The 27,586-nt window shown below is 59.6% G+C and overlaps 2 protein-coding genes across 7 annotated transcripts; both read right to left on the reverse strand.

Annotated features, from left to right (window-relative positions):
* Positions 1–422: 422 nt before the first annotated feature.
* On the reverse strand, positions 423–21,693 carry ARHGEF11 (Rho guanine nucleotide exchange factor 11). Of its 6 annotated transcripts, none has more exons than XM_052703040.1 (41): positions 21,555–21,693; positions 15,171–15,262; positions 14,556–14,654; positions 13,467–13,516; positions 13,331–13,388; positions 12,868–13,046; positions 12,699–12,770; positions 12,245–12,364; positions 11,948–12,002; positions 11,780–11,856; positions 11,195–11,332; positions 10,998–11,072; positions 10,505–10,606; positions 10,032–10,130; positions 9,450–9,492; positions 9,264–9,360; positions 9,060–9,182; positions 8,830–8,853; positions 8,301–8,445; positions 8,074–8,167; positions 7,578–7,607; positions 7,199–7,325; positions 6,911–7,090; positions 6,464–6,511; positions 5,771–5,958; positions 5,538–5,684; positions 5,227–5,306; positions 4,845–4,970; positions 4,633–4,750; positions 4,231–4,409; positions 4,077–4,152; positions 3,746–3,913; positions 3,555–3,642; positions 3,352–3,453; positions 3,075–3,157; positions 2,793–2,999; positions 2,436–2,708; positions 1,949–2,041; positions 1,492–1,691; positions 1,222–1,408; positions 423–958 (listed from the first exon to the last, which is right to left on the reverse strand). In XM_052703040.1, the coding sequence occupies exons 1-41, from the start codon at positions 21,587–21,589 to the stop codon at positions 909–911; spliced, it is 4,527 nt and encodes a 1,508-aa protein (XP_052559000.1). In that variant the 5' UTR covers positions 21,590–21,693; the 3' UTR covers positions 423–908. The 6 variants fall into 6 exon arrangements, with proteins under 6 accessions (XP_052559000.1, XP_052558997.1, XP_052558996.1 ...); XM_052703037.1 differs by having other exon boundaries at positions 7,199–7,328; XM_052703036.1 differs by having other exon boundaries at positions 8,074–8,170.
* A 3,686-nt stretch (positions 21,694–25,379) lies between these two features.
* On the reverse strand, positions 25,380–27,586 carry LOC128090664 (ETS translocation variant 3-like protein). The gene is made up of 4 exons (XM_052703110.1): positions 27,518–27,586; positions 27,101–27,338; positions 26,303–26,520; positions 25,380–25,867 (listed from the first exon to the last, which is right to left on the reverse strand). The coding sequence occupies exons 1-4, from the start codon at positions 27,576–27,578 to the stop codon at positions 25,380–25,382; spliced, it is 1,005 nt and encodes a 334-aa protein (XP_052559070.1). The 5' UTR covers positions 27,579–27,586.

The following is a 27,586-nucleotide window of genomic DNA, read 5'->3' on the forward strand; positions in this document are numbered from 1 at the left end:
TCCCTTTCGGGTCCGTCCCGCTCCTTCTCGCTTCGTCCTCCTGTCTAATTACTGACCCATCTCATTATTGACCCCACCTCGCACGTCGTCATGGGGGGTGCAGGAACCCTCAGCCCCTGTGGGACCTCCCTAGGAGCCTCAATAGTTCTCCCCTCCACCCCATAAGGACCTCTATAGCATCCATAGCCTTGGGACCCCCGTGGCTTCTTCCAAACACGGCGGTGGAGGGAGCAAAACCCCAGCCTGGGGGGCAGGAGGAGGAGCACAGCCTGGACCCATGAGCCCCACGTGTGCCTGCGGGTGAAGAACAGCCGTATTTCTGGGCTTTTCTTTTAAAAAATAACAACAACAATAAATTTCTTTACCGTGGAAAGGAAGAAAATAAAACAGATTATACAGCATCAAACAGCAACCAGTCAGTCTTGGCTCTATTATATATATTATATATATCAGACACCCCAGCGCCGGCCTCGCCTCTACGCGTGGGATGGGCGGATGCTGCCCTTCGCCCCAGCCATGGGGACAACGCTGTCCCCAATGGGGGTGACACGGGGGGGGGAGGACAGGGGGGGTTATTTACACGATGGGTGCACATACGTACATATTTATAGTCAGCGGGGAGCGGGGGGCCGCAGCACGGAGAGGAACGAAACAAAGTGCATTTATACAGACTAGATCCAGCGCTCGCGGCCAGGGGTGCAGGGAGCCAGGCTGGGGCTGCCATGCAGGGTGGGGGAGAAGGGGGGGGGCCCAGGGGTCCCACGCTCCCTCCTTCCAAGAGGAGCCCCCCCCTGCCCCCCGGGGTGAGGCTGGCACTGCTCCCAGCCCACAGGAGGTTGGGGGGGTTGGTGGGCAGCTCCCCAGCTTTGAGTGATTGTGGGGGGGAGACCCCCCACCCCGCTCCGTGGCTAAAGGTCGGCTGTGTGCGCGGGGTCTTCGGCCAAAGGGGCTCTGCAGCCTGGAGGAGAGGAGATAAGGGGGGTGTGAGGGGGGAGGAGTTGGAGTCAGGGGGTGCATGAAGGCTTCTCCCCGACCCCAACCGTTCTAAGGGGATGATTAGGAAGTGGGAGAAAGGGGTGAGGAGGATGGGGGGGAGATACTGAAGGGGGACAGAGAGAACGGGGCAAGAAGGGTAAGTGAGGAGGATGGCAAAAAGTGGGGTCCTGAGGGGGATGGGGAGATGGAAACCCGAGGGAAAGGAGATGGGGTGCAGCCGCTCACCTGGGATGTTGGTGCTGTGGCCCTGCAGGCTCCGCAGGGAGCGGGTCAGGGGGCTGTCAGCCTCGGGGCTGTGGGGCCGCTGGGTCCATCCCTCCATCCCAGGGGCCGGGAGCCCCACAGGGGTGGTGTCTGCAGATGAGCTGTGTCCCAGGGACAGCAGCAGCTCCCGGTGGGCAGCTTCCACAGCCTGGGGAGGCACCGAGGGGAAAGGGCATGAAGTCAGGTTGGGGAGGGCACAGGTTTGAGGTTTCACCCTCGACTGGGGCTCACCTTGAGCCTGTTGAGTTTCAGCGTCAGCTGCTCGATGGTGCGGAAGATGAGGTCGACATCGTGGAGGGGGCCAGGTGGGTCTGGGGGACACTCAGCAGTGCTGGGCCGGGGAGGTTCCTCAGCTTGGATGGCCTGGGGGGGTCCTGGAGGTGGTGCAGGCTCAGGGGGCCCGGCGGGCATGCTAACGTAGAAGTAATTACCTGCAAGGGAGGGGAGGAGCAGTGTTAGTGTGGTGGGGGGCATCAGGGCTGTGGTGGCACTCCGTGTCCTCAGCTGTGGGGACAGCCCTCGGGGAGACATGACCCCCTCCCACCCCTCCCCAAGGATACAGCACCCCCCAGGGACACGTGTCCCCCTGGAGGACATGGCTGCTTTCAAGGGACAGGAGGGTATAATGGGGAAACACAGCTCTGGGGACTCAAGGACACCCCCCAGGAAGGGATGGGGGTCTCTTTACCATCTACATTAGCTCCGCCTCCTTCCTGCAGCTCAGTTTCTGATTGGCTGCTGCCTGGCGAGGGCGTGGCCTCCTGAGCACCCTCCGCTGGGGCTGTGCACCCCAAAAAGAGAGGGGGGAGGGAGAGGGAGGGGGTGAGCTGGCCCCGCCACCAGCACCCACCACCAGCACCAATCAGCATCCCATCACCAGCACCCGTATACCAGCATAGCATCGGTCAGCATCCCAGCATCAGTCAGCATCCCAGCACCAATTAGCACTTCAGCACCAGTATCCATCAGCTCCCCACCATTAGCACCCAACTACCAGCACCCCAGCATCAGTTAGCATCCCATCACCAGCACCCATCAGAGCCCACCACCAGCACCCCAGCTTTGATCCACCAAAGCTCATGCAGAGCGACCCCAAATCCCAGCGAGGGGAGAGAAAGGAACAGTCCCCAGGTGTCCCCATCCATGCCTGGTTTGGGGCTGGCAGCTCTCCATACCTTTCCGGACCACCTTGTAGCTGCTCTGCTCCTCAGCAGACACTGTTGGACCCGTTTCACTCTGCTCCTCCCACCCCAATCGGGGCTTTGGCTCCTCGGCAGCACTGGGGGGCTCAGCCAGCACCTCCTGGGAGGCTGAATCCTGACTGGAGAGCACTGAGTCCCAGGTGTGGGTACCCCCGATGACCGACGGCGTGGGTGTCAGGTCATCCTCAGGCTCTGTGTCACGACTGGGCAGGAGCCGCCGCAGGATCAGCAGCCGCAGGTTCTCCACTGGGACGGGGGGGGGAAAATAGGGTTGGGGGAGTTTTTGACATCACAAGGTGGGCCTCTCCAATCCCTCTGAGCACCACTCACCATCCTCCAGGGCTGCCTCGGCCAACCCCTCGGCCGGGTTGGGAACTGGCAGTGCCAGGCGCATGGAGGGCTCTGGGAGAGCATCAGACACCTCTGTATGCAGGGATCCAGCAGGCAGCTCTTCCTCCTCCACCTCGCTGCTTTCTGGCTCCTCCAGCAGCACCGAAGGCTGCTCCCTGCCCAGCAGCTCCGTGGGATTGTCATCTGCTACAGGGAGAGGGGAGAGCTCAGGGTTGTGTCCCAACCCCAGGGACGGATGGATAACTGAGCATGGGGAATCACCTGAGGAGCTCTCCTCCACTTCTGCTGCAGAGCTGCTGACTTGGGAAGGGATGGGGGAGACATCAGGGTCCTGCAACACCACGCTGCAGGATGGAGAGGGGTTAGACTGGAGGATGGCAGTGCTAAGGGGCCAGGAGCCCTGGGAGCTGCCTCTGGGTCTCCAGCAAGTAGCTCCTGCAGCAGGGAGAACTCATGTCTCCAGCCCCACCAGCTGGAGACACTCATCAGTGCCACCCAGGCTCCAGCTGGGAGCACCCAGTGAAGCCACGCTGCTCACCTTGAAGGTGCCATGCGGGTGGGCTCTGGCACCTGGCGCTTTGGGGGGAAGGTGGCATTCCTCATGGCACTCTGCACCGCCTCCTCTAGCACCTCCATCCACCTGGCCGGCCCAGAGCACCGTCAGCTCCTGGGGGGGTCACACTGGGGAGACCCCTCCCCACCACACACTTCCCATGGCACCAGCACCCCTTTAGCCCTTACGTGTTCTTCTCGGAGGATGTCAGTGCCACCAGCTCATAGATCTGGGGTCCCAGCTCTGACGTGCAGATGATGAAGAAGGCTCGTTTATCTGCACAGGGGACAGAGCAATGGAGAAGGTCAGGGTACAGCAAAGAACACGCTCAGAGGACGGGTTCCCTGCCACCCCCCGCGTCCTGCTGTCCCCTCACTACCTGTGGCCACAGAGCGGATGAGCACTGAGTTGAGCTTGAGGACGGGGCTGAAGGTCTGCTTGTTGTCCAAGGAGCCCAGAGCTGTCTTGCCGTGGCACTTGAGCACCAGCTTCTCATCTTGTTTCTGTAGCAGCACCAGGAGGTCCTCGAGGAGCAGCACGTGCAGATCTGGAGCGGAGAGCAGAGAGAAAAGGCTCAGGGTTGTGCTCACAGTCCAGGAAGGATGGCCCTGATGAGGACACGACGCTTTCAGCTGGCACAGCCTCACAGGGTCCTCAGAATGCCACCAGGGCTGGCCCACATCCTGCAGGACCCGAGCAGAGGTCCGTACCCACGGTCTTGTCCTTGCTGATACGCCAGGTGAGCGGCCCTTCGTGGATCATGCGCCGAGAGGTGAGGTCCAGGCTCTGTAGCAGGGAGAGGGCAGCAGTGAATGTGCTGGCACTGGGCACCCCTCCCCCCCGACCCCCAGGAGCTGGGATCACCTTGAATTCAGCTGCCAGCGGGTTGCTGGTCCTCTCCAGTGAGGTGGCATCCAGGCGTTTCTGGTAGCCCTCCAGCCGATGTCGGTTTTCTGCCTGCTTCACCGCTTCATTCACATACTTGAGGATGTCCCGGCACTGGTCTCGGGCCCGGCACAGCTTGTCGTGCTCCGAGGTGCCCGCTGGAGCAGGGTGAAGGTCAGGGGGAGCAAGTGCTGCCCCATGTAGCTGAGCAGCACTCAAACCCATGGCTGCATCCCGAGCCCACATGGAGCCAGCCCAGAGCTGATGGAGGGGAGGAGTCCCCCCCAGCACCCACCCATCCTTGCTGGACAGCAGCACACCCTCCTCACAGCCCTGAGATTGGCTCTGGGTGAGAAGAGCCACGAGTCCTCCAGCCCCTACCCTCAGTGTGCTTGATGATGTTCTCCAGCAGCAATGGGTACTTGGTCAGGCGTTGCATTTCTGAGATGATCAAGTCCTTGAGCTGCAGGCGCCGGCACTGAGGGTTGCTTTCTGCTTCCTAGGGCAGGAGGAAGAGGATGAAGGCCCTGGGGTGTGAGCAAGGGCAGCCAAGAGAGCCGTGGGGTGAGAAGCAGCCCAAGAGTGGACCGAACCTGCATGAAGATCTGGAAACGGGTCTCCTTGCGCTGCTTGGTCTTGATAAGCTCCAGCGCGATGGACTGATAGGAGCAGAAGTCAGCAGTGACCTGCTGGATCTCCTCCTTGGCCAGGCCGTCAAACTGGGGGCACAGAAAGGTGTGGGCTCAGAAACCCACAGATCTTGCCCACTTCGATCCCACCACGGCTCTCCCAGAGCTCCTTCATCCCCGTGTTCTGGTCCCCCAGGCACTGGGGGACAGTGCAGGTCTCTGTGACAGTAGGGTCACTTCTGCACTCTGTACAGAAACCTCCAGGACCCTCTGTCTACTCCTAGAGGACGTGATGTCCCCAGGGTTGGAGTCACCCCATCCCCTCTGAGCAGCCACCCCTCCTTACCCGAGACAGCATGAGATCCCCGATTTCCTTAATGATTGGTCCTTCTTCCCGGAGCTTCTTCATAGATTCGGAGAGGGAATCTGGAGGAGGAAGTGGGAGACACAGTGAACTCTGACTGCTGCTGCCACGAGCGAAACTGAAAGTGGGCTACAAAGATCTGCAACAATCAAACAACCCAGCATGACACGGGCATTGGCAGATCCTGGAATAACAGGCTCTGGAGAGCCTCCAGCAGAGGGAAACGGGGCTGGAACAGTGAGGAATATCGCAGGAAGGTTCACGGGGCAGAGGGGAGGGAAGGAAGAACTTACTGTGGATTTCAATCACATCTGGGAGGTTGGGAAAGAGCAGTGCCAGCTCCTCCCGGGACAGCAAGCTCTCCTTCCTCATCCGCTGGTAGAAGAGGAGGTCAAGGACTCGGAGGATGCGTAGGTGAGACCCCTCCGTGGCAAAGAGCTCTGTGGAGAGGCAGAGGAGTTGGAGGTGCCTCTGGGCTGCATCTGCAGAAGCACAGACCCCCAGTTCCTCACTTTTAGCTCCTCACCATTGATCACTTCCTGCCGGTCAATCTCCTTCTGAGGCAGGCTGGCCAGCAGCTCCCGGCCCACCGTGTGCTGCCAGTTCTGTGAATCCAGCTCTGGCTCCAGGTCCGAGAGTTGGCCCTGCTCATCCTCCAGCAGGTGAGGCATGAAGGGGTCGGCGCCAAAGCCCAGGCTGGGCGACTCAATGCTCCTGGGTGGATGAAAAACAGTAGTGGGAGTACTCTGCAGCCCTATCCCCCATGAGCCCGCCTGCAGCACTTCCAGCACAGCCAATATCTACCTGGGCCCTATTTCGGCTTGAACCTGGGACCTTCAGCACAAGAAGCACAAGCCTCTGACTCTTGAGCTAACAGACTAGGTCCCCCAGCAGCCATCTATATAGGTCGATTAAGCTCCTGCGTGAGACACAAGGGAACAGAGGTGCCCCCTAACCCCTGGGACGGGGAGCTGGCATTACACAGGACTGCGCCAAGTGGAGGCAACTGTGGGGGCTCCCTCCCTCTCTCCCAGGGCAGCCCTGAGCATCACTTCCCCTGGTGCTCTATCAAGGCCCAGGAGAAGCTAGGAAGATCCCCTCTGACACCCCCAGCCCCCTCTACAGTGTCCCTCCTGCTCTGTAGGACCCAGCCCTAGAGGTGGCGGCGGGCTCGGGGTGGTGAGGTAGAGGCGATGGCAGCAGCAGCTGTGCCACTCACCTGCGTCCCATCTTCGGTGTGTAGGGGGGGGTGGGATTCTCCAGCGACCTGGGAAGGGACAGGAGCATCACCCATTAGATCCTGTGGCACCCACAGGGCCCTCTCCTCCCAATACAGCACCCTGCACCACTTCCCAGGAGCAAATAGCTTGAGATGAGGGGCAAGTGCCAGCCATTGCAATGCAGGGCTTGGGGCACAAATGTGGATTAAACCCAATTCTAACTGGTTTCCCACGACAAACATCAGCTGTGAAGATCTGCAGGTAAGAACTGAGTGGCCAGAGCTTGACCTGGCTTCTCAGGGCTTGCCCAGGAGGCAGCATCCCAACCCAAGGGGTGAGGTGCAGAGCCCAGACACTGGGGGCAGGCAATGGACCATCCCAGCTCCTTCCTGAGTGCCACAGGGAACTCCTATCTCCCTTAGCCTGGCTCTGCTGGCAGCTCCCACCTGGTGGACAGACTGGAGGCAGAGGACGATGCTGACTGGTGAAGCCTGGTGGCCTCGGCTGCAGCATCCATGTCCACATCGCTACGGGAGCGGGGCACGTTTTCAGCTTTCCTTGATTTCTTCATCTCTTCACGGCCTTTCAAGCTCTCTGAGCGGCCCAGCTTGACCTCAGCACGAGATCTGCAGCAGGGAGACAGAGCCCTGAGCATCAGGCTGAGGGATGCACAGGGCAGAAAACATGGGGTGAGAGCACAGAGGGCAGGAATTGCCACCCCAAACCCCTCCTACCCGTCACCCTCCAGCAGGTCCTCCGGGAAGCTGCCGGTGGAGAGACGTTGCGAGCCAGGCTCCTGGCTCTCATAATGCTGGTTGTTCTCAAAGTGCTGGATAATGTTCCTCACATTGCCGGGTTTGACTGCTAGGGCAAAGAGAAGGGAGAGATCCCAGTGAGGGCAGGCAGGAGGAGACAGACGGTGGCATCGCTGCCCTCACTGTGGGATGTCACCAAGGCCACCACTGGGGCTTCCCCAGGGACATCCAGAGTGCCCATGGGCAGCCCTCCTCCCTCCCCACAGCCCATCCAGTGCCTGGTGCAGCAGTGCTGGGGGGGGACAAACCAAAACTGAGCACGTGAGATGAATGGCAAATAAAAGAAAAGGGCTTTTACCTTCAACAGGGGACAAAGGGACATGAAATGCTGAAAGGAAAAAAAAACAAAAATGAGATGTCAAATCAATCCTGCGTCTCAACAGCGGAGGAGGCAGAGAAGGGAGCGTGTGAGCTAATGGTATAAGAACTGAAAGCAGGGGGGGGGGGAACACACACACACGTGTTAGAGCACACATGCACACATGTGTCAGAGCACACACGTGTCGTTGCACGCTCTCCACCACTTCAGCCCACCCCACAGCTCCTGGCAAGCTTGCAGGATGGGGCAGCAAGAATTATTTTCAGGGTAAGCACTGCTCAGCTCCCCTCCTCCCTCTCCCTTCAAAGCCATTTGGGAGCAAGGTTTTGAAAGAGCCTGGATGAAGAGAGCACAGGTGGCAGACGAGAAGTGCCTGCTATGGGGTGGTGGGTGCCCAAGGGCCACCCAAAGGCTGTAGATCTCCCAGCAGCAGTGAGCTGAGCAGCTCAGTGATCCAGAATATCCCAATACTCACTGCTCTGGGACATTTTGGGCTTCGCAATGTACTTTAGGATGGGGTTACGCTTCTTGTCTTCCATGGCATCCTTGTCCTTCTTCGTGCTGCTGCTCTGCTGGGACACCCAAGAGGAATGCTGGCATCACAACGTGGGCAATACACCACAGCTCTTCCTCCATCCCAACCACACGTTATAGAGGGAGCTGGGAGCAGAACAGAGGGACAGCAGCCATCGTGCCACTCACCTTCTTGGCTTTGGGGAAGAAGGGCAGCCACTTGTCCTTGTCTGGGAGGGCCTGTGCCTTCTCACTGCTGCTGGCCACGCGTGGCTCACGGCTGCGGATGCCAGTGTGGTTCATGTATGTGCTGAGGGCAAAGGCCATGGGGGAGCTGCAAGAGAAGAGAGTCTGAGTGGAGATAGAGCACCAGGACACGGCAGCACGGCTTGGAGGGTGAAAATGGAACTGGGAAACCCTGTGGGGTCTGGGGTGACAAAGAGATCACTTCTCCCTGGCCAGGAGACATCGGGGAAGGGACAAGGAGGGCAGAAAGGCAGCAGCCTTCAAGAAGGAGAGTTGGGGACACTCCTTTTCCAGGGCCTATCATCATGATAGCCCACAGGGATAAAGCTGGCACTGGGACAAAGTGTTGCAGGCCAGCATGGGAAAGGGGTGGTTCAGCACCTCCTCTCTGAGCCCCTTTTCCCCTCCTCAGTCAACAACAGCAATACAATCACAACTGGGTGCATGCTTGCCATGGCTGAGAGTCACTCACCTCCTGTCCTCTTCATATTTTGACCTACAGAGAGAGACGGGGAGGAATAAAAGAGCTTGTTTGAGTTCCTCTGCTCAGCCCCAGGGAGCCATCCCAGGGCAGGGTGCTCTCCCCAGCAGCCCCTTCCTCCCACCTCTGCCACCAGCACCCCCAGCTCCTACTCCAAATTCTCCTTCCCGACCTCAACCAGCACGCTGGGGAGGTGGCAGGACCAGGCAGCCCACACTCACAGGATGTCACCCAGCTGTGCCAGCTGCTTCTCGGCCACTTGCCGCTCCTTCTGCGGGTCCCCATCCAGGTCCAGGAGGTCATTTTCCCCATATAGGCTCCCCAGGCCCATGGTGCGCTTCGTTCTGTGGGCACACGAGGGTCAGTGCCATGAAGCATAGGGGGAAGGTATGCTGAGCTCTCTGGGGTGACCATTCCACTGTCACCTGTAGTCCTGGATCTGCTCCTGTATCTCGGGCATCACCATCTCCTGAGCTTCGAAGAGGGCAGCTCGGACGTCATCCCCATTCCGCAGGCGAGCCTCTGGGTGGTAAAAGGACAGGCAGTGTCACCAGCCATGCAGGAAAGTGCAGTGAGGATCTTCTGGCAGCTCCTGAGCACTTCTCACTCACCGATCTCAGCCAGAAGCTGCTCCGACACCTTCACTCGGAGAGGCTGCACAAGGAACACAGCACAGTACGTGAAGGAACTTGGGACGCAGCATGCATGCCAAAGCTACACTCACACAGCTCTGAGCTTGCAGGGTGAGGGTGCCCCGTGCTCCTGCACTGTCACTGTTTGGCATTTCTGCAGCTGGGGGGCGTGAGAGCTGAGAGTCCCACGCTACCAGTGCACAAAGCATCAAGCACTCACTGCAGCACCCGGAACACAAACCCCTCTGGAGCAGCGTGCTCCCTCCGAGCAATAGGTAACCCAGGAATAAAGGGCAGAGCCTGAGCTCCAGCCCTGCCTTTATGACCCCTGCTCCAAGCTGCCTGGTGCTGCTGCCATTGTGCAACGCCTGCGCAATGCTTTACGCAATTTGCACTGAAGCAGAGAAACCAGCATCAGCAAAGCACTGTCAGTGGCAAAAACTGTGATAAAAAGACCCTCGTGCAACGGACATGACACTGATGCTGGCTTTCCAGCTGGTTCCCCTCCAACCCCCTGTAGATGCAAGGACCCCGATGCAGGCACACAACCCCTGGCCTCACCGCGTTCCGATCCAAGAAAATGTTCCAGATATCCTTCCCCAAACCCCGGGAATCCTTCGCTGTTGTCTGCTGGCAAACGTCTGCGCATAAGTAGAAGAGCTGCAAGGAGGGGAGACCAGAGGTGGGCAGCGAAGAAGGAGGAAGGTTTAGAAGCAGGAAGGTGAAACATCCAATAGAGCAGCAGCCAGACGGCCATGAAACAGGAAACGACCGTGGGGGTCTGGGAGGGCAGCGCCCTCCCCGCGTCACGCCTGGGAGGAAGGGGAGGACGTGTAACCCTACACTGGGCTTCCCTCACTGCTGCACAGCTGGGGACGCGGCTGCCAGCAGCTGCCTGAGCCCTACACATGGAGCCTGCACCTCAGCAACGTGCTTAGCAAACCAGCAGCACCCACAGGCCCCAGGGATGTGGGGAAGGCACGGATACATCGCCCTTTTGGCACTTCTCCTAGCTTGCTGCCTTCAGCTCTTACCAGGGGGCTGGGATCTGCCTGGGAGAATATATAGCGCAGGAAGACTCCCAGATGTGCTGGTCGGGACTTCAGCTTGCCCAGATCCTGGAAGAGGGAGTCGCACTGCGGAGCCCAAAGGAGAAGCATTGATTAGGAAAGAAGGGAACCGACCTGTCTGGAGCCCCATGGCACATCCCTGGGTGAAGCTCCAGCCCCTGCTCCCCATTTCCCACCAGCCCAACCCAGGACATCCCCATCCCCACCACGGCGGTGGCCAGGCTGGTGACAGCTGTCATCCAGGAATGCTCTCGACACGGACTGAGATGACAGAGGCAGATGAGGTCACTGAACAGCTTCCTCCTCAGGAGGATTTCTAAATGTCACTGCTTCCTGGGTTCCAGGGCATGCAGCCACAAAGGGAGGAGCACGGGAGGAGTGACAGCCTGTCCCGTGACCTTGGCCAGCTGCCCCCAGAGAGATGGGACAAGAGCCAAGAGCAGCTTGGTGCCACTACCTCGTTGTTAAAATATCCCGGATCGTAATCCTCCTCTGGCCCAATGATGAGAGGTCGTCCCATGCGCTCTGATCCCTGCAGGAGATGGGGGACAGCGTTAGGAGCTGGGCACCAGGAGTGTGGGGACACTCGGCGTGCCGTCGTCACCCTGCCAGGCTGGCTGACGCTGTGTGCCCAGGGCACTGGTTCCATCCTACCTGCTCAGTGGTGGGGGTGAAGGCCGTGTCGGAGCCCTGCCGACGATGGTGCTGGAAGAGGCGGGCGGTGATGATTGGGGAGGTGCGTGGGCTGTCCAGGCCGTGGTCGGAGAGGACAGAGTTGCGGCTCAGGGAGATCTGTTCAGGGTGTTGGAGGGGACAGGTTGGGGATGGCTCTTGCCTGACTGGCAGGAATGCTTAGGGTTGTCCCTCAAGAGCACTTTGCAGCTCTGAGACCGTGAAGACCAAATCCTCAATAAGCCCAGCGAACTTGGAAACCACATAAAACCTTGAGCGCTGTTTAAGACTAGAAGCACCAGCCCTCATTTCTGGGGCAGCAATGTCGGGACATACAGTGCAAGCCCAAGCACTGCAATCTCAGCTCTGAGCATCAAGAAATTCAGCTTGTTCAGAAGGTAAGCAAATAATCACAACTACAAAGCCAGGTCCTTGGTTCCTAGTGGTCCAAAGACCCCTCCAACTGCACCCCGCTGTCATATTCAGCCACCACGGGTGACATTTAGTTTTAAACAACACTTTCCCCCATCGCTGCTGGGGTCCAGCAGAGCTGGGCTGTGCTCTCACCTCACTGACAGAGGGAAACCGCTCTGTGCCCGACTCCAACCCACTGTCACCATCCTGAGAGTCCAGCGAGAGGCGGCCTGGGAACGGAGGAGAGGCTGAGCCCCATGTTCAGCAATGCCCTGTGCACACTGAGGAGAGGGGAAGGTACGAACTGCCAGCACCACTCACCTTCTGCTGCCCTGGACATCACCATGCTGGAATCACCACACAATCTTCCCAAATCCTGCAAGGCGAGGGGAATGTGGGACCAGTGGGATGTCACCCAGCACAAGGAGACACCCCAGCACAGAACAAGAGGACACCTGGCTGCAGAAGCTCCCACCCACCATAGCAAAAGTGGGAAAGACCAGGAACACCAGCACTCCTCTGGCCACGCTCCCTCATCTCCAGAGGGAGCCCAGGACACCTTAAGCCTGGTGCCTAACCCTAACCTAAGTTCCCACAGAACTTGTGCCCCTCGCTTACCACGGAGCCACTGGTCTCCTGGCGGATTTTGAGCTGCAGCTGGCTGACCCGCCGGCGTGCTCCCTCGATCTGCTCCCCCACCACAGTGCCGGGGTTGCGGTTGTACGCCTCGTAGAAGCGCTGAGTGAGAGATGAGGATGCTCACAGAGACCCCAAACCCATCAGCCTGTCCCGCTGCTCACGGGATGGGGGCAAAGACACAGCTGCTGTGTGGCTCAATGGGCCGATGCGTGCATAAGAGCTCCCCTGGGCCAAACAGTACCCGAATGTTGCACATCTAACCCAGGTACCAGCGCAGTCTGGCTGGGATTCTACAGACTGCTGTGAGAGCCCATTAACTGAGCATCATGAGCAGAAGAGAAGGGTGGAAAGCTAAGTTTCTCCCAGTGCCTACCAGCTCAAGCAAGGCACAACCCAGCCCAGAGTCACTCTTGGAGGAGAAGCAGCGCTGTACCTGCAGCTCTGCCTCCTCCTGCCTCAGCATGTTCCGGAGAATCTGTGTTGCATGCTTCTGAACCTCAGGGTCCTGCAATATAGGTTGGACACAAGACAGGTTGAGCTTTGCCCACGATGCATTGCAGCCAGTAAGGAAGGCAGAGAGAAAGGTGGGCAGGACACGTTACCTGTAAGGGCTTGGGGCCAGTGATGCGCTGCGGCGGGGGGAGTGGTGGGGGTGGAGGTGGTGGGGGGCAGGCAGGGGCATTGCGAGGTGTCCCTGTGGTGCTCATGTCTTGCTGGGAGTTGGAGAGCCCCACTGACGGTGGTGGGGAGCCCAGGAGTGTCAGGGCCACGTAGGCACCGGCTGAAGACATCCAGGATTAGAAAGGAAGGGAAAGAAAATCTCCTGTTACTCACTTCCTTAAACACACCAGGTGAGCATCGCAGCAATGGCTGGGCACATCTCTATCCCTGTGTGCCTGTGGAGGACTGAGACAGATTTCCTCATCTTCTCCCAAGAACCAAGCCCTGCCCTTGGGCATAATGCTGTCCCTCCCCAGCTGGAGATGTAGCCTTGTCCCCAGCAGCACAAAAAGGAAAGCTCAGGCCCTCAAGCTCAGAGCTGTGGCAGTTTCTGGCCGTACTCACACTTGATCAACTTCACCACCTCGAGGTGGGAGCTGTTGGTCACCATGGTGCCGTTCACCTGGCAGAGGGGAGGAGAGCAGAGCCGTCAGCTCCAGACACAGCAGCAGGGCATGGCAGCACAGGCCATGACTCTCACCTTGACTATGCGGTCCCCCTCCTGCACCCCGGCCTTCATGGCTGCTCCTCCTGCAGGACAGACAGACAGACCGACATCAGGAAGGGCTGTACAACACGATGTGAACACCACCTTCCAGCCCAAATAGCCTTTGTGCTGCTCAAGCAATCACAACCCAGCCCTTCCCATCCTTGGCCAGACTCAGGTTCCAGCATCTGCAGTGACTCCTACACATCCCAGAGCACCACGTGCATGTGGACACCGGAGAGGGGCCCAGCAGCAGCGCTGCTCTGCTCCTCTCCCCACTCCACTCTGTAACAAAGCCACCGAGGCTGAAATACAGGGAAAATTATCTTTTCCTCAAGCCAAAACCAAGAGGAAATGTTTCCATGAGCTCCGACTCCGGGCCAAGAGGCTGAGACATAGCAATGAGCTCCAAAAGTGGAAAGTACATGGGATCGCTGGGATTCTTTTGGCTCTTAACGCTCTCACTATTGGCAGTGAGTGACCTGGGTGGGCGTCCCCGCCGTCCCACGCCTGGGTGAGGTGGGTGCATGTGACCACACACCAAGCAGCATGGCTGGGGAAAGCCCCCATCCCAATCTGTGTCTCTCTGGAGTGAGGGGCATGGAGGGGTCTCCCCACGCAGCTCCTGTTGCACGAGAGAGGAACCCCAGTGCAAACGTGCTTCTTGAAACCCGCAGTGCTTTCCCTTTACTATATTCTCATTTTTCCTGGCTTTCAGGCTAGAGGGGGGGAAGGGGGAGGGAGGTGGGAACATCCGCTGTAAAATAAGCAGCTCATTGTCTGTTTAAATTGCTGCTCCCAACCCTGCCACCCCGCAAAGTCATTATACTGCAAAACCAGCAGCATCTCCTGCAGCACAGCGCCAAGAGCCGCGCGCTGCCGACGTGTGTTTACCCAGGGCTGCCGGAGGGAATTCCCCACCCACCCACCCATGGCAGCACTTAACTTGTCCCTGTCCAGGGACACCCCAAACCCTGCTGCATCTCCCACTGAGGAGACAAACCCTTGGTGATACGTTTTCTCCAGAGGCACGGAGCAGGTGAGGGGGTCCCGAGGTGTCCCCAGGCCCCTCCACCCTCTCACCTGGCCGCACAGATTGGACGAGGACGATGCGGTCCCCGCTGACGGTGAAGCCAAAGCCATGCTGGTCCTTCTGGATGATGACACACCGCTGGACCAAACCTGGGGAGGGACAGGAAAGTGCTGGGAAAGTGCTTCTCCCATCCCAGCTCCAAGGGATGCTCAGGGGGGTGAGGGAGAGCAGCACAGGGGACAGGCAGAGGACAGGGGCGTCATGCAGTGTGCACAGCCACAGGGCTTGGCAGGCTACAGAAGGGTTGATGGCAGAAGAAAAACCAGTGAAGCTCTGAGCCATGGCTTTGCCAGGATGCCTGATTTTGGGAGCTGTGACAGCACTTGGGGCTGCAGTGTGGACCACCGTGTGCAACCCAGTCTTTCAGTGCCAGAACATCCCTGGTGCAGTGTGGAAATTATGGCTTATAGGAGCACCAACCCCACACCCACAGCTTCATCCCAGCCCAGGAGACATTTCAGGGCGGTTTGAAGCCTGCTGTTTGGAGGGTCCCTTCCTATCCACATCCTGTGGATGAACGCGATGCAGCCCAACACTGCTAACGCTGGGAGCTGCTGGCTCTCCAACCAAAGAGCTCAGCACCGTCCTCAATTGCAAAAACCCACCTGTGGTCTCGGAGGAATCAGAGGGCTGACGGCGGTGTCCTGGAGATCTCCGCTCTGAAGACGAATCACCCAGGGAAGACAGGCTGCTCAACCTGCAGGGAGAGCGCGGTCGGGCTGACGGAGCAGTCGCCATCACCACTGGGACCTGGCTTCTCCTCAGGAACAACACATGCCCAGTGTGGGGAAGCATCAGCAGCTGGCACCTGCCTGCCCCTTGGGAAAGTGCTTCTCCCATCCCAGCTCCAAGGGATGCTCAGTGGGGTGAGGGAGAGCAGCACAGGGGACAGGCAGAGGACAGGGGCGTCATGCAGTGTGCTTGGCAGGCTACAGAAGGCAGAACAGGGAGGAAGCTGCAAGGGATGGAAGAGAGATGGACAGACAGACGGACAGACAGCAGATGGTTCAGTGATGTTTCCCCCCCTCGCTGAGCCTTGTGGTCCCGCAGCAGGGTGCAGGATGGACAAGCTGCCTGAGGACTTTGGGCCATTGCAGGGATGCAGCACATCCCCTCGCCTGGTGCTGGAGGGATGGCAGCAGGAGGTGGGGGGCCCAGACAGTGCCTCTATTCTCAAATGGGAACACAGCTGCTTCCTCATCCCTGCTCCTGCCAGCGCTGCGGGGCCAATACTGGAGTTGGGAGTCCCAGAGCACCAGGAGAGTGATGCTGGGGCCACAGCACCACTGTCAGGAGCAGCCATGGGCCTGTGCCCTGCCCCAAGGGCTGCAATGAAGCGAGGGTGCAGCGTGCGAGTTCAGGCAGCCCCAACCCTGCTTACCTGGGCAGGCGCTGCCTTTTGCTGCCCGCTCTGCTGCCAGCAGAGCACAGACCCCAATGGAGGTGGCACAAGACCCAGAGGACAGCAATGCAGGAAGGGGGAAAGAGGAGACAAACAGATCAAGAGACAGAGGGACACACAGTACAGCCAAACTCCACATTGCCACCCCGCATCCTGCAGGACATGCAACCTCCACGAAGGAAAGGCACCTCAGGACCCTCTGTTGCCACTGTGGGGGCACACAGTGGGGTCCCGGCACCACTCAAAGCCCCACAGGATCAAAGTTGGAGGCAGTGCCAGATGGAGAGCCACACTGCCAGTTTCCAAGACTCAACAGCTCCGAAACCACAATTACAGGCATTGAGTAATTCACCCCTTTCCATGGGATCAGCACTCTCCTCCTGCTCCAGTGCCACAGGGCCATGGCACAGAACCAGCTCCCTGCAGGCCCTGGGCATTAGGAAGCATCTCACTGGGGGCTGCTGGGGCCGTGCTAACTCCAACCCCACACACACAGCCATGGGGCACAGATGCTGATCCACTCGATCACGTTTGCAATCAGGGGATGCAATCAGGACCTTGGCAGGCTGGAGCCCAGGCGTATCTGTAGGCTGAAAACGCAGGGGCACAACACCAGCGTGATCCTGGTGCGATTACCCATCAGGATTACCCCCAGGATTACCCCTGGGATTACCTATGGCATTACAGGCGGGCAGGCACGGGGCAGCAGGTGCCTTCATCCAGGCCAAGTGGAGATCGGTTCTTTCAGCATCACCCCGTGTGCAGAGAGACCCTGGAGGGGCTGTGCTGTGAGCTCTGTGCTGTAAGCCTGCGAACTGGAGCTTCACAGAGCCTGGTGCACCGAGCTCACGGCCGGACCCTTCCCGGATAACCCGCAGCTGCAGGGCCAGCGCCGGCTTATTTCCGTCTAAAAGAGTAGTTTAATTCGGCTTTGCATAAGCTTCTTCCTAATTGACTTATGGGGAGCCAAACCACGCCTGTTCTGAACCAAAGGCAGCGCCAACACAACCGAGCCCCGAGCCAGGCTGCAGCAGAGCTGCAATATTTCTCTTTTGGGTGCATTTCTCTGAGATCTGGGGCTGTGCAGATGCTGGTCCTGGGAGTGACAACGAGCTCCGCTGGCCCAACGCTGGGGAAGACATCACCTCCTAAATCTGTGACCACACAAACATCAGCCTTTGGGTTTTCCTCAAAGATTTAACTCGGGAGCCCTCCAGGCTCCAAATTCCGCGGTTGCAGGGCTGACTCACAGAGGGCCCTGACTCATTGCAGCCCAAAGGCTGCCAGGCTCTGACCGGCCCCAGCCCAATGTCCCACGCTCTGCTGCGCCCAGGGCAAGTCCTGCTCCTGGACTGACGTTATTTTCCCCAGTTCTGGTTATTTTTAGCCCAATTATCATCTTTGGGTGGGACGTCCCCATGTCAGCAAGCTGGGGATGCTCTGTCCCCATAGCAGCACCGCAGCATTCGGGAGGAAGCGGGCACCACCGGCATCACCCGGCTCTTTCCTAGGGCAGAATTCTTCCTATGGGACAGGGCAATCCTGAAGGCAATCGAGCTTGAAAATAGTGGCAACTTTGTTTTCTTTTTAAAAAGGGACGGAAAAAAAAAAAGCACATCACTCACACTAAAGAGCAAACACCCCCGGCCCAGCGAGCGCTGCCCAAGCAGAGCAAACGCCACAATTAAACGATTAAGAGAGAAACAGGATCAAACCCTCAAAGTGGGTCAGGCTGCAGGCAGAGCCGTGCAGCTGCTGGCTTCGGGCTGGATCTTTTTTTTCCTTCCCCTGTCTCCAAATGGCTGCTCCCTGCAGTCCCCTCCCGGGGACACCGACGTCAGACACGTCGGCACGGCACGCTGCCTGGCCGGAGCGGGACGGGAGCTACCAACAATATAAATAAACAGGGGATAAAGGGAGGAAAAAACACCATTGGGAATTGAGCAGCTCTTTGGGATGGGGAGGGGGGGGCGAAGAAAGAAAGAAAGAAAAAAACAACTTGGAAAGGGAATTGGGATGCTTGCAGTGCGATGCTGCGCTGATCCCGCTGCAAGCCATGGCCCCACCGATCTGCACAGCCCTTCCCCTCCTGATATTCTGGGGCAGGAAGGAAGGAAGGAATTTCAGCTAAAAATGATTCAACTTCCTCTCCTTCCCCTTCTCCATGGTGTGGCACAAGGGGGACGGTGTGAGACCGGCACGGCCAGCCTGGCACGTGTGCATTGCATCGCAGGTTGGGCACAGAGCACACTGAGCCCTGCTCAGGGAAACCAGCAGAGAGCACAGCCCCATTGCACTGTGACACCCACACAGGAGCCCTCCAAACTCACTGGGGTTTCAGCAGCCAACCTGTTTGTTTGTCTTCTTCTGGTTGCTTTTACTTCTGAGGGAGAGAAGCAAAGCAAAGCAAAGCTTGGCCCGTGGGTATCAATTTCCCTTCTGCACATCAGACGCAAAGCTCCACGTCCACTCCACAGCAAACTGAGTTTAAATCCCTGGGATCCCGCAGCAACCTTGCTGCAGCAGACAGGATTCCGTGGGAGCTTTGTTTAAACTAAGGTTTTTAATTAAATGGGAGGGGAAAAAAACAAATTAACACGAGTGCAGCAGCCCCGGTTACTTAAATGGCACGGCGGACTCCATTCCTGTGAATTTTGGTATTGCCCATTCCCTGCGGGGAGCCTCAACGTGGTGAGGTGGGGACTTTGGTGACGGTGATAGCAAAGGTGCAACCCGGAAGGGAACACCAGAAGGGTGAGACCTTGGCCACAGCCTGTAGGAAGGACCTGGTCCTGGTCCTGGTGGGGACCTGGACATGGCGGGGCCACTGCAGTGCAACTGCCTTGAGCTACGCCAGCTGTGCCAAGCAGGGCAGGGTCCAAGAGCACAGCGCCCAGGGAGCTCCTGTTGCTCAAGAGCTGCACGAGGGGTTGAGAGATGAGCATTTATGCCTCAACAATGTTTGAGGAGCGCTTTGCACATGAACTGTGCTCCATAAATGCTGCGGCGTTAGTGCTGCCGGCGGCACTGAGCGAGCCTGCACCCATCCAACCCTCTCCTCCCTGTTGGGAAAAGTGTCTGCCATCCTTCCCCTCCCTGCCCACGGCATGGGAGCGCAGAGGGTGGCAGACAGGGAAAGCAAAGCTAGGCTCCGGAAGGAAGGAAACCCCATTCCCATGTGGCTCTGCTGAAGTGCCCACGGTGCCGCTTGGCCCCGACAAACCCGGCGTGGCTGAGGCGGTTCACCCCTGAAGCCACGTGAGGTGCAAAGCAGCGAGTGAGGCACGGAACAACTGCCCTGCAGGGACGCTTTCTCCCTGCCCTCCCACCACGCACGCCCTGCGGCACCGTTCTGTCAGAGCAGCACGAGGAGCTGCAAGCAACAGCGCTGGGAACGGCTCCTGTGGGTTGAGGCTGGAGGCTGCAGAGCAGAGACTGAGCGCCATCATCTTCACACATCCCCTGCCCATGGGATGGCGCAGGGATGACACCAGGACAGCATCAGGTTGCCCTTGCCCTGCGCCCACCTTGAGGCCGCCCCTCACCAGCAAGCCAGAGGGAGAAAGTCCTCAATTTCACACCATTTCACCCATTTTCAGGTTGCTTTCGTGCTGGAGAACAGCTTCCCAGAGCACCTGAGGCTGCTGACCTTACGGAGCAGCAGGACGGCGGCTATTTAAGGAGCAGAGAGAGGCATTAAGGCTCACACCAACACCTGGCACCAGCTCCAGGTCACAGCAAGCAGCACCTCCAGCTCTGATCACGGCCTCATCGCCACTGAGCCCAGCAAAGCCCAAGGAAGAGCCTGGTGCATGGTTCTGCAGCCGTGCTCCATCCCAGAGGTGGAAGCACTCGGTTAATCCTATCCATAGGGCACAATGAGCACCAGGCAGGGGTACAGAGAGGAGCAGCCAAGCTACCCCAGCACTGAGTGCCCCAAACCACAGCCCCAAGGCGACGGACGGTGGTGTGATGGGTTCAGAGCCCAGCACAGGAGCACGGACATCCAACTGAGGGCTCCCCACAAACTGTTCTCAACATCCAAACGATGGATGGGCAGCATCCCCTCTCCCACTTGGGCACCAGCAGAGTTATTTGACAGCGTTGCTCCTTGCTCCTTTGGTCCACGGTTTCCAACATCAGCCCGCAGCTCCTTGAAGCTGAGCTGCATCTTTTCGGGGTCCCCACTCTGGGGCCACAGCAGAGACAACCGCAGCACCTCAGCCAAACCTCACAGCGCTTTGGGGATGTGAAGAAGGGCTCTTTTTGGGGGGGGAGGGAGGGGTCCCACCCACAGCCACCCCACAGTTCAGCCCCTGGGGAGCTGTGGGCTGATAGATTTATCAGCAAGAATTAATTAAAAATAACCCACCGTCAACCTGCAGGCGGAAGGAACCCAATGGTGGGACGCACCGAGGGGCACAGGGATGCAGCAAGGGGACAGCATATGGCACCCAACCCAATGCCAGCACCCCGAGCCACTGCGTGCATCCAGCCCCAGCACTGCTGTGTCCACTCAACCCCAGAGACACTGTATCTGCTGACCCCCAGTGCCCAGCACCACCACATGCATTTAGCCCCACTGCCCAGCACCACTGTGCCCACACGACCCCATAAACCACTGCATGCTCTCAGCCCCAGTGCCCAGCACCACTGTGTCTGTTCAACTCCAGGGCTCAGCACCATTGCACGCACTTAGCCTCAGCACCATTACTTGCACTCAGCCCCAGCAACCACTGCATGCATTCAGCCCCACTGCTCAGCACCACTGTCTCTGTTCAACCCCAGCAACCACTGCATGCATTCAGCCCCACTGCTCAGCACCAATGTCTCTGTTCAACCCCAGCAACCACTGCATGCATTCAGCCCCACTGCTCAGCACCACTGTCTCTGTTCAACCCCAGTGCTCAGCACCACTGCATGCACTGTGCCCCAGCACCACTGTGTCTGCTCACCCCCCCAGAGCATAGAACCCCTGCATGCACTCAGCCCCAGAGCTCAGCACCATTGCCTGCTCACCCTCAGTGCCCAGCACTAATGGATGCACGCAACCCCAGCACAGCTGCGTCTGTTCAACCCCACTGCCCAGCATGCAATTAGCCTCAGCACCACTGCATGCACTCACCCCCAGCGCCCAGCACCACTGTCTCTGTTCAACCCCGCTGCCCACCACCATTACATGCACTCAGCCCCAGCACCACTGCATTCACTCAGCCCCACTGCTCAGCACCGCTGTGCCCGCACAACCCCAGCAACCACCGCACGCATTCAGCCCCACTGCCCACCCCGATTCCATGCACTCAGCCTCAGCACCATTCCACGCACTCAGCCCCAGCAACCACCGCATGCACTCAGCCCCAGCGCCCAGCACCGCTGTCTGCTCACCCCCAGAGCCCAGCACCATCACATCCACTCACCCCCAACTCATCCCCACCTCCCAGCACCACCGCCCTTTGCTCCCCTCTTCGGCTCGCAGCCCCGCGACGCCCCCTCCCCTCCGACACCCCCAGACCCCCATCGGGACCCCAACCCTCCACTCAGTGCCGCTACGCGCCAGCGGATCCCGGCCGACTCGTTCCCCCCGTACCTGTCCGGGGCGGCCTGCGGCGGCCTCACGCTCATGGTTCCTCCTCGTCCCCGCAGCCGCCGCCCGGCGCCCGTGGGCCGCAGCCGCTTTCAGGATTCGGGGAACCGCAACCCCGCGCCGGCCGCCACCATCCCCGGGCGCCCGGCGGCCCCGCGGCGGAGCGCGGCGCGGCGCTGCCCGGCTCCAGCGTCCCCCGAGCGGCCCCGGGGAGCGCGGCGGGCCCGGCCCGGCCCGGCTCGGCCCGGCTCGGCGCGGCGCGGCTCCGCTCGGCGCGGCCCGGCTCGGCGCGGTCCCCCCGCCCCACCGCCCGGCTCTGGGGGCCGGGCCGAGGGAGAGGCCTACGGCCCTCCCAATCCCCGGCCTCGCCCGGCCCTCGGCCCCGCCGCTGAGCGGGCAGAGCCGGCGGGGGCTGCGAGGGAGGGGTGCGGGGTTTTAGGGAACGGCGGAGATACCCGGATATGGGGGGGATCCGGGGAGGGGGGGGGAAGGGTGAAGCGGGGAGGAGGTGGGGGGGGGGGGGGTAGCGGAGAGCTGGGGGTGTGAACGGGTGCGGGGGGTCTGCGTGGGTTTGGGGACACGCGGGGATTGGGGGATATATGGGGATGGGAGGGTTCCAGGGACAGCGCTGATCTGGGGACCTGCAGGGATTTATGGGTGTTGGGGGGGGGACACAGTGGGTACCCAGATTTGGCAGTCAAGTTTGGGGCACCCATGGATTTGGGGCACCCATGGGGACAGCAGAGATTTGAGGCGTTCACAAGGAGAGCAGAGATTTGGGGACCTGCAGAGATTGCATGGGTTTGGGGGATGTATGGGACTATCAGGGTATGGGAGGACTCCTGGGGGCAGCACTGATCTGGGGACCTGCAGGGATTGATGGGTGTTGAGGGGGGGACACAGTGGGTACCCAGATTTGGCAGTCAAGTTTGGGGCACCCATGGATTTGGGGCACCCATGGACAGCAGAGATTTGAGGCGTTCACAAGGAGAGCAGAGATTTGTGGATCTGCAGAGATTGCATGGGTTTGGGGGATGTGTGGGACTACCAGGATGTGGGAGGGTTCCAGGGGCAGCACTGATCTGGGGACCTGCAGGGACTGATGGGTGTTGGGGGGGGGACACACAGTGGGTGCCCAGATTTGGCACCCAGATTTGGCAGCCAAGTTTGGGACACTCGTGGATTTGGGGCACCCATGGACAGCAGAGATTTGAGGTGTTCACAGGGACAGCAGAGATTTGGGGACCTGCAGAGATTGCATGGGTTTGGGGGATGTATGGGACTATCAGGGTATGGGAGGACTCCTGGGGGCAGCACTGATCTGGGGACCATCAGGGATTGATGGGTGTTGGGGGGGGGACACAGTGGGTACCCAGATTTGGCACCCAGATTTGGCAGTCAAATTTGGGGCACCCATGGATTTGGGGCACCCATGGGGACAGCAGAGATTTGTGGATCTGCAGAGATTGCATGGGTTTGGGGGATGTGTGGGACTACCAGGATGTGGGAGGGTTCCAGGGGCAGCACTGATCTGGGGACCTGCAGGGACTGATGGGTGTTGGGGGGGGGGACACAGTGGGTGCCCAGATTTGGCACCCAGATTTGGCAGTCAAGTTTGGGGCACCCGTGGATTTGGGGCACCCATGGACAGCAGAGATTTGAGGCGTTCACAAGGAGAGCAGAGATTTGGGGACCTGCAGAGATTGCATGGGTTTGGGGGATGTATGGGACTATCAGGGTATGGGAGGACTCCTGGGGGCAGCACTGATCTGGGGACCTGCAGGGATTGATGGGTGTTGGGGGGGGGACACAGTGGGTAACCAGATTTGGCACCCAGATTTGGCAGTCAAATTTGGGGCACCCATGGATTTGGGGCACCCATGGGGACAGCAGAGATTTGTGGATCTGCAGAGGTTGCATGGGTTTGGGGGATGTGTGGGACTACCAGGATGTGGGAGGGTTCCAGGGGCAGCACTGATCTGGGGACCTGCAGGGACTGATGGGTGTTGGGGGGGGGGACACAGTGGGTGCCCAGATTTGGCACCCAGATTTGGCAGTCAAGTTTGGGGCACCCGTGGATTTGGGGCACCCATGGACAGCAGAGATTTGAGGCGTTCACAAGGAGAGCAGAGATTTGGGGACCTGCAGAGATTGCATGGGTTTGGGGGATGTATGGGACTATCAGGGTATGGGAGGACTCCTGGGGGCAGCACTGATCTGGGGACCTGCAGGGATTGATGGGTGTTGAGGGGGGGACACAGTGGGTACCCAGATTTGGCAGTCAAGTTTGGGGCACCCATGGATTTGGGGCACCCATGGACAGCAGAGATTTGAGGCGTTCACAAGGAGAGCAGAGATTTGTGGATCTGCAGAGATTGCATGGGTTTGGGGGATGTGTGGGACTATCAGGGTATGGGAGGACTCCTGGGGGCAGCACTGATCTGGGGACCTGCAGGGATTGATGGGTGTTGGGGGGGGGGACACAGTGGGTACCCAGATTTGGCACCCAGATTTGGCAGCCAAGTTTGGGGCACCCGTGGATTTGGGGCACCCATGGGGACAGCAGAGATTTGTGGATCTGCAGAGATTGCATGGGTTTGGGGGATGTGTGGGACTACCAGGATGTGGGAGGGTTCCAGGGGCAGCACTGATCTGGGGACCTGCAGGGACTGATGGGTGTTGGGGGGGGGGACACAGTGGGTGCCCAGATTTGGCACCCAGATTTGGCAGCCAAGTTTGGGACACTCGTGGATTTGGGGCACCCATGGACAGCAGAGATTTGAGGCGTTCACAAGGAGAGCAGAGATTTGGGGACCTGCAGAGATTGCATGGGTTTGGGGGATGTATGGGACTATCAGGGTTCCTGGGGGCAGCACTGATCTGGGGACCTGCAGGGATTGATGGGTGTTGAGGGGGGGACACAGTGGGTACCCAGATTTGGCAGCCAAGTTTGGGGCACCCGTGGATTTGGAGCACCTATGGGGACAGCAGAGATTTGGGGCAGCCACAGGGACAGCAGAGATTTGAGGACCTGCAGAGATTGCATGGGTTTGGGGGATAAATGGGACTTCCTGGGTATGGTAGGGCTCCTGGGGACCTGTAGGGACTAACTGGGGAGGGAGACACACAGTGGGTACCCAGGTGTGGGGCTCCATGGGGACAGCAGGGATTTGGTGACTGAAGTGGACAGAGCCTATATGGGGAACTTGAAGGGACAGCAGAGATTTGGAGACTCACAGGGACAGCCTCAGTACTGCAGACCCATAGACACCCCCTGGCTATGGGGCACCCCACATCCCGGTGGTACCCGTTTCATCCCAATGCTGAGGTCTCTTTGCAGATTTTGGGGTTCCTGGAGGTCAGATTTTGGGGTCCCAGGGGGTCACACAAGCCCCCACTGCCTTGGGAGCCCCACAGGTGTTCTGTGCCACTGGAGATGGTAAATGGGGCACAAAAAAGCCTCAAAATGGAGAGTTGGGGAAAGTCCTTTTCCCTATGTCAAGTTCCCAGCAGGGAAAACGTGGAAAAGTGAAAATGAAAATGAGCTGGGGCCATTTTCCGGGAATTCCTGGTAACGAGCAGAGGCTGCTGGGACCATCCCCCAAACCCTTCCCTCCCCTCCCCTCCCTCCCCCCGTCCCTCTCCAAATTGTGCCCTATCATCCCCTTTGCATGGAGGGGTCCCAGCAGCAGACCCCAGAGGGTCTGTGGTGACGGTGGCTTTGGGCTGCTGCCAGCAAGACAACCACAGCCCTCTGCAAACCTTTTTATTTCCGTCCGTGTGGGTTGTCTTGAGGTCTGGGGGCTGCTGTGCCCCTGCACACCCACCTTAGGGTGGCTGCAGAGGCCAGCTGGGGGGCTGTGGGGGTACGGCACGCTGTGGGGGGGTGAAACTGGCAGGGGACAGCCCACTGCTGCCCTTCTCTCTGCCCTCCAGCTGCAGCTTCACCCTCTGTACCATGGCTGTGCCACGCCGGCCTTCATCCACCTCCTCCTCCTCCTCGCCGTCCTCCCTGGGTTGCTCGCCTGTGAGCCCCCCTCCAGCCATGGTGTGGCCACCGAGGAGCCCAGGGGGGCAACGGGGGCCCAGCGGGAACGGCTCCGATTTGGGGAGCCCCATGGGAGAGGGGGGTCCCAGCTGGGGGGGCAGCAGCGATGTAGGGTGCGGTGAGGGGTGCAGGATGGGGAAGGGGGTCCATTCCCTCAGCGGGGGAGGCAGCAGAGGGCAGGGGAAGGCAGCCAAGCGGGGGAACTCTTCGGGGCCCCCCAGGCGGCAGCAGGAGCCCCCCAGGCACGGGGGGGACACGGTGCTCAGCCCTGTGAGTGGCAAAGAGACAGAGCCTTGTGAGAGCCTCCGGGCACTGAGACCCCCGTGTGCACCCTACACCAGCACCCATGGCCCCCCCCTTCTCCCTGCTGCAGCCACTGGGTGCTGCTGTGGGACCGGCAACGGCCGTGGCCCCGCTTGCATTGGGCTCTGTGCCTGCACCCAGGGGCAGAGCTGCGGCACCCGTTGGCCCCCAGCGCCCATTGCTTCCGACCCCCACCAGTGACCACCATCATTCCCAGGCACACTGTGTGTGTGTCCCTTGCCTGATGCACGTGGGCCGTCAGTGCCCCACACTTACGGGATTTCTCAGGTGCCTCAGGGAGCAGTGGGTGCCGGGGACCACGGTGCCAGCCCAGCGGCTCCGCCAGCGTCCGCCGGCTCAGCAACGCGTTCTGCAGCAGCTGTGGGGGACAGATGGGGACGTGGCAGAGGTGGGGATGAACAGCCATCCCCAGGGCTGTCCTCGCTGTGATGGGACTCTACCTGGCTCGGCAGGGCTGGGGGAACGGCGCCTGCCAGCAATGGGGGGCAGCGCAGGTCCCACAGAGGGCAGTTGACGAAGATGAGTTTGCTGAAGTTGAATTTGTAGGTGAAGCGTTTGCCCTTGGTCTTGTGCAAGATGCGCTTGTTGTAGTAATACCTGGGGGGGGTAGGGGGGAATGGTGGGGTGTTAGCAGCATGGATGGATGGAGAGATGGATGGAGGAAGAGATGAACGTATGGATGGAGGGATGGAGGGATGGAGGGATGGGTGGAGGGATGGGTGGATGGATGGATGGAGGGATGGATGTATGGAGGGATGGATGTATGGATGGAGGGATGGAGGGATGGAGGGATGGAGGGATGGATGGATGGATGGATGGATGGATGGATGGATGGATGGATGGATGGATGGATGGATGGATGGATGGATGGACGGATGGGTGGGTGGACGGATGGATGGATGGATGGATGGATGGATGGATGGATGGATGGACAGATGGGTGGATGGGTGGATGGAGGGAGGGGTGTGTGGACGGATGGACAGATGGACACGCGAAAGCTTTGCATAAATTCCTCCCCATCACAAGCTGAGAACCAGGAGAGCTCCCAAACCACATCCCCACTGTCCCCATGCAGGTGGGCTGTGCTGCATAGAGGGTCAGGGCCAGGTTTTCCTGCAGCACCACATCCCCGAGGGCTCTCCATGTTCCCAAAAGCTCTCCGTGGACCCGGCAGCACCTGAGAGCTCGGCTCAGCTTGTCGTAGTTCATCTGGGGTTTGCACTTCCGCCGGCCCCACAGCCGTGCCACCTCGTCGGGGTCCTTGATGACGAACTCCCCGTACTCGCCCTGCTGCCAGGCAATGACATGGCGGAACTCCTCCTTCTGCAGCAGCTCCAGGATGAAGTGCCAGAGCTGGATCTGTCGCGAGCCAGGGCTGGACTCGGCCTTATACGCCCAATCTGGGAAGGCAAGCCCTGCAAGGTGGGCAGTAGCTTAGAGCCCCGGGATTGGGGACATCACCCCCTATCTGGGCTCTGCCCAGGGATCACAGCCATGTCCCCAGACCAGTAGGCAGCCTGTGGGTCTGTGGGGAGGACCACGGTTCATGCAGGATGGTCCCAGTCGCTCCCAGTGTGGCTGTGCTGGTGCTCACCTGGTACCCAGTAGGAGCCAGGCAGGGCGGGCAGCCCCGGGGCCACGCAGCCGCACTGCATGCTGCAGC

The sequence above is a fragment of the Tympanuchus pallidicinctus genome, unplaced genomic scaffold, assembly GCF_026119805.1.
Source record: "Tympanuchus pallidicinctus isolate F22 unplaced genomic scaffold, pur_lepc_1.0 scaffold48, whole genome shotgun sequence".
Classification (NCBI taxonomy): Eukaryota; Metazoa; Chordata; class Aves; order Galliformes; family Phasianidae; genus Tympanuchus; species Tympanuchus pallidicinctus.

What these genes read in the sequence shown, in the direction of transcription:
- ARHGEF11 (XM_052703035.1), bottom strand. Translation starts at nt 21,589, where the DNA reads ATGAGCGTGAGGCCGCCGCAGGCCGCCCCGGACAG. An exon ending in GGTGGTGAAGTTGATCAAGT is followed by an intron (nt 13,047 to 13,330) that starts GTGAGTACGGCC and finishes GGATGTCTTCAG; the next exon opens with CCGGTGCCTACGTGGCCCTG. An exon ending in TGAAACTCAACAGGCTCAAG is followed by an intron (nt 1,409 to 1,491) that starts GTGAGCCCCAGT and finishes GTGCCTCCCCAG; the next exon opens with GCTGTGGAAGCTGCCCACCG.
- LOC128090664 (XM_052703110.1), bottom strand. Translation starts at nt 27,578, where the DNA reads ATGCAGTGCGGCTGCGTGGCCCCGGGGCTGCCCGCCCTGCCTGGCTCC. An exon ending in TGGCTCCTACTGGGTACCAG is followed by an intron (nt 27,339 to 27,517) that starts GTGAGCACCAGC and finishes CCCACCTTGCAG; the next exon opens with GGCTTGCCTTCCCAGATTGG. An exon ending in TTCATCCCCACCTCTGCCAC is followed by an intron (nt 25,868 to 26,302) that starts GTCCCCATCTGT and finishes TGCCACTCACAG; the next exon opens with GGCTGAGCACCGTGTCCCCC.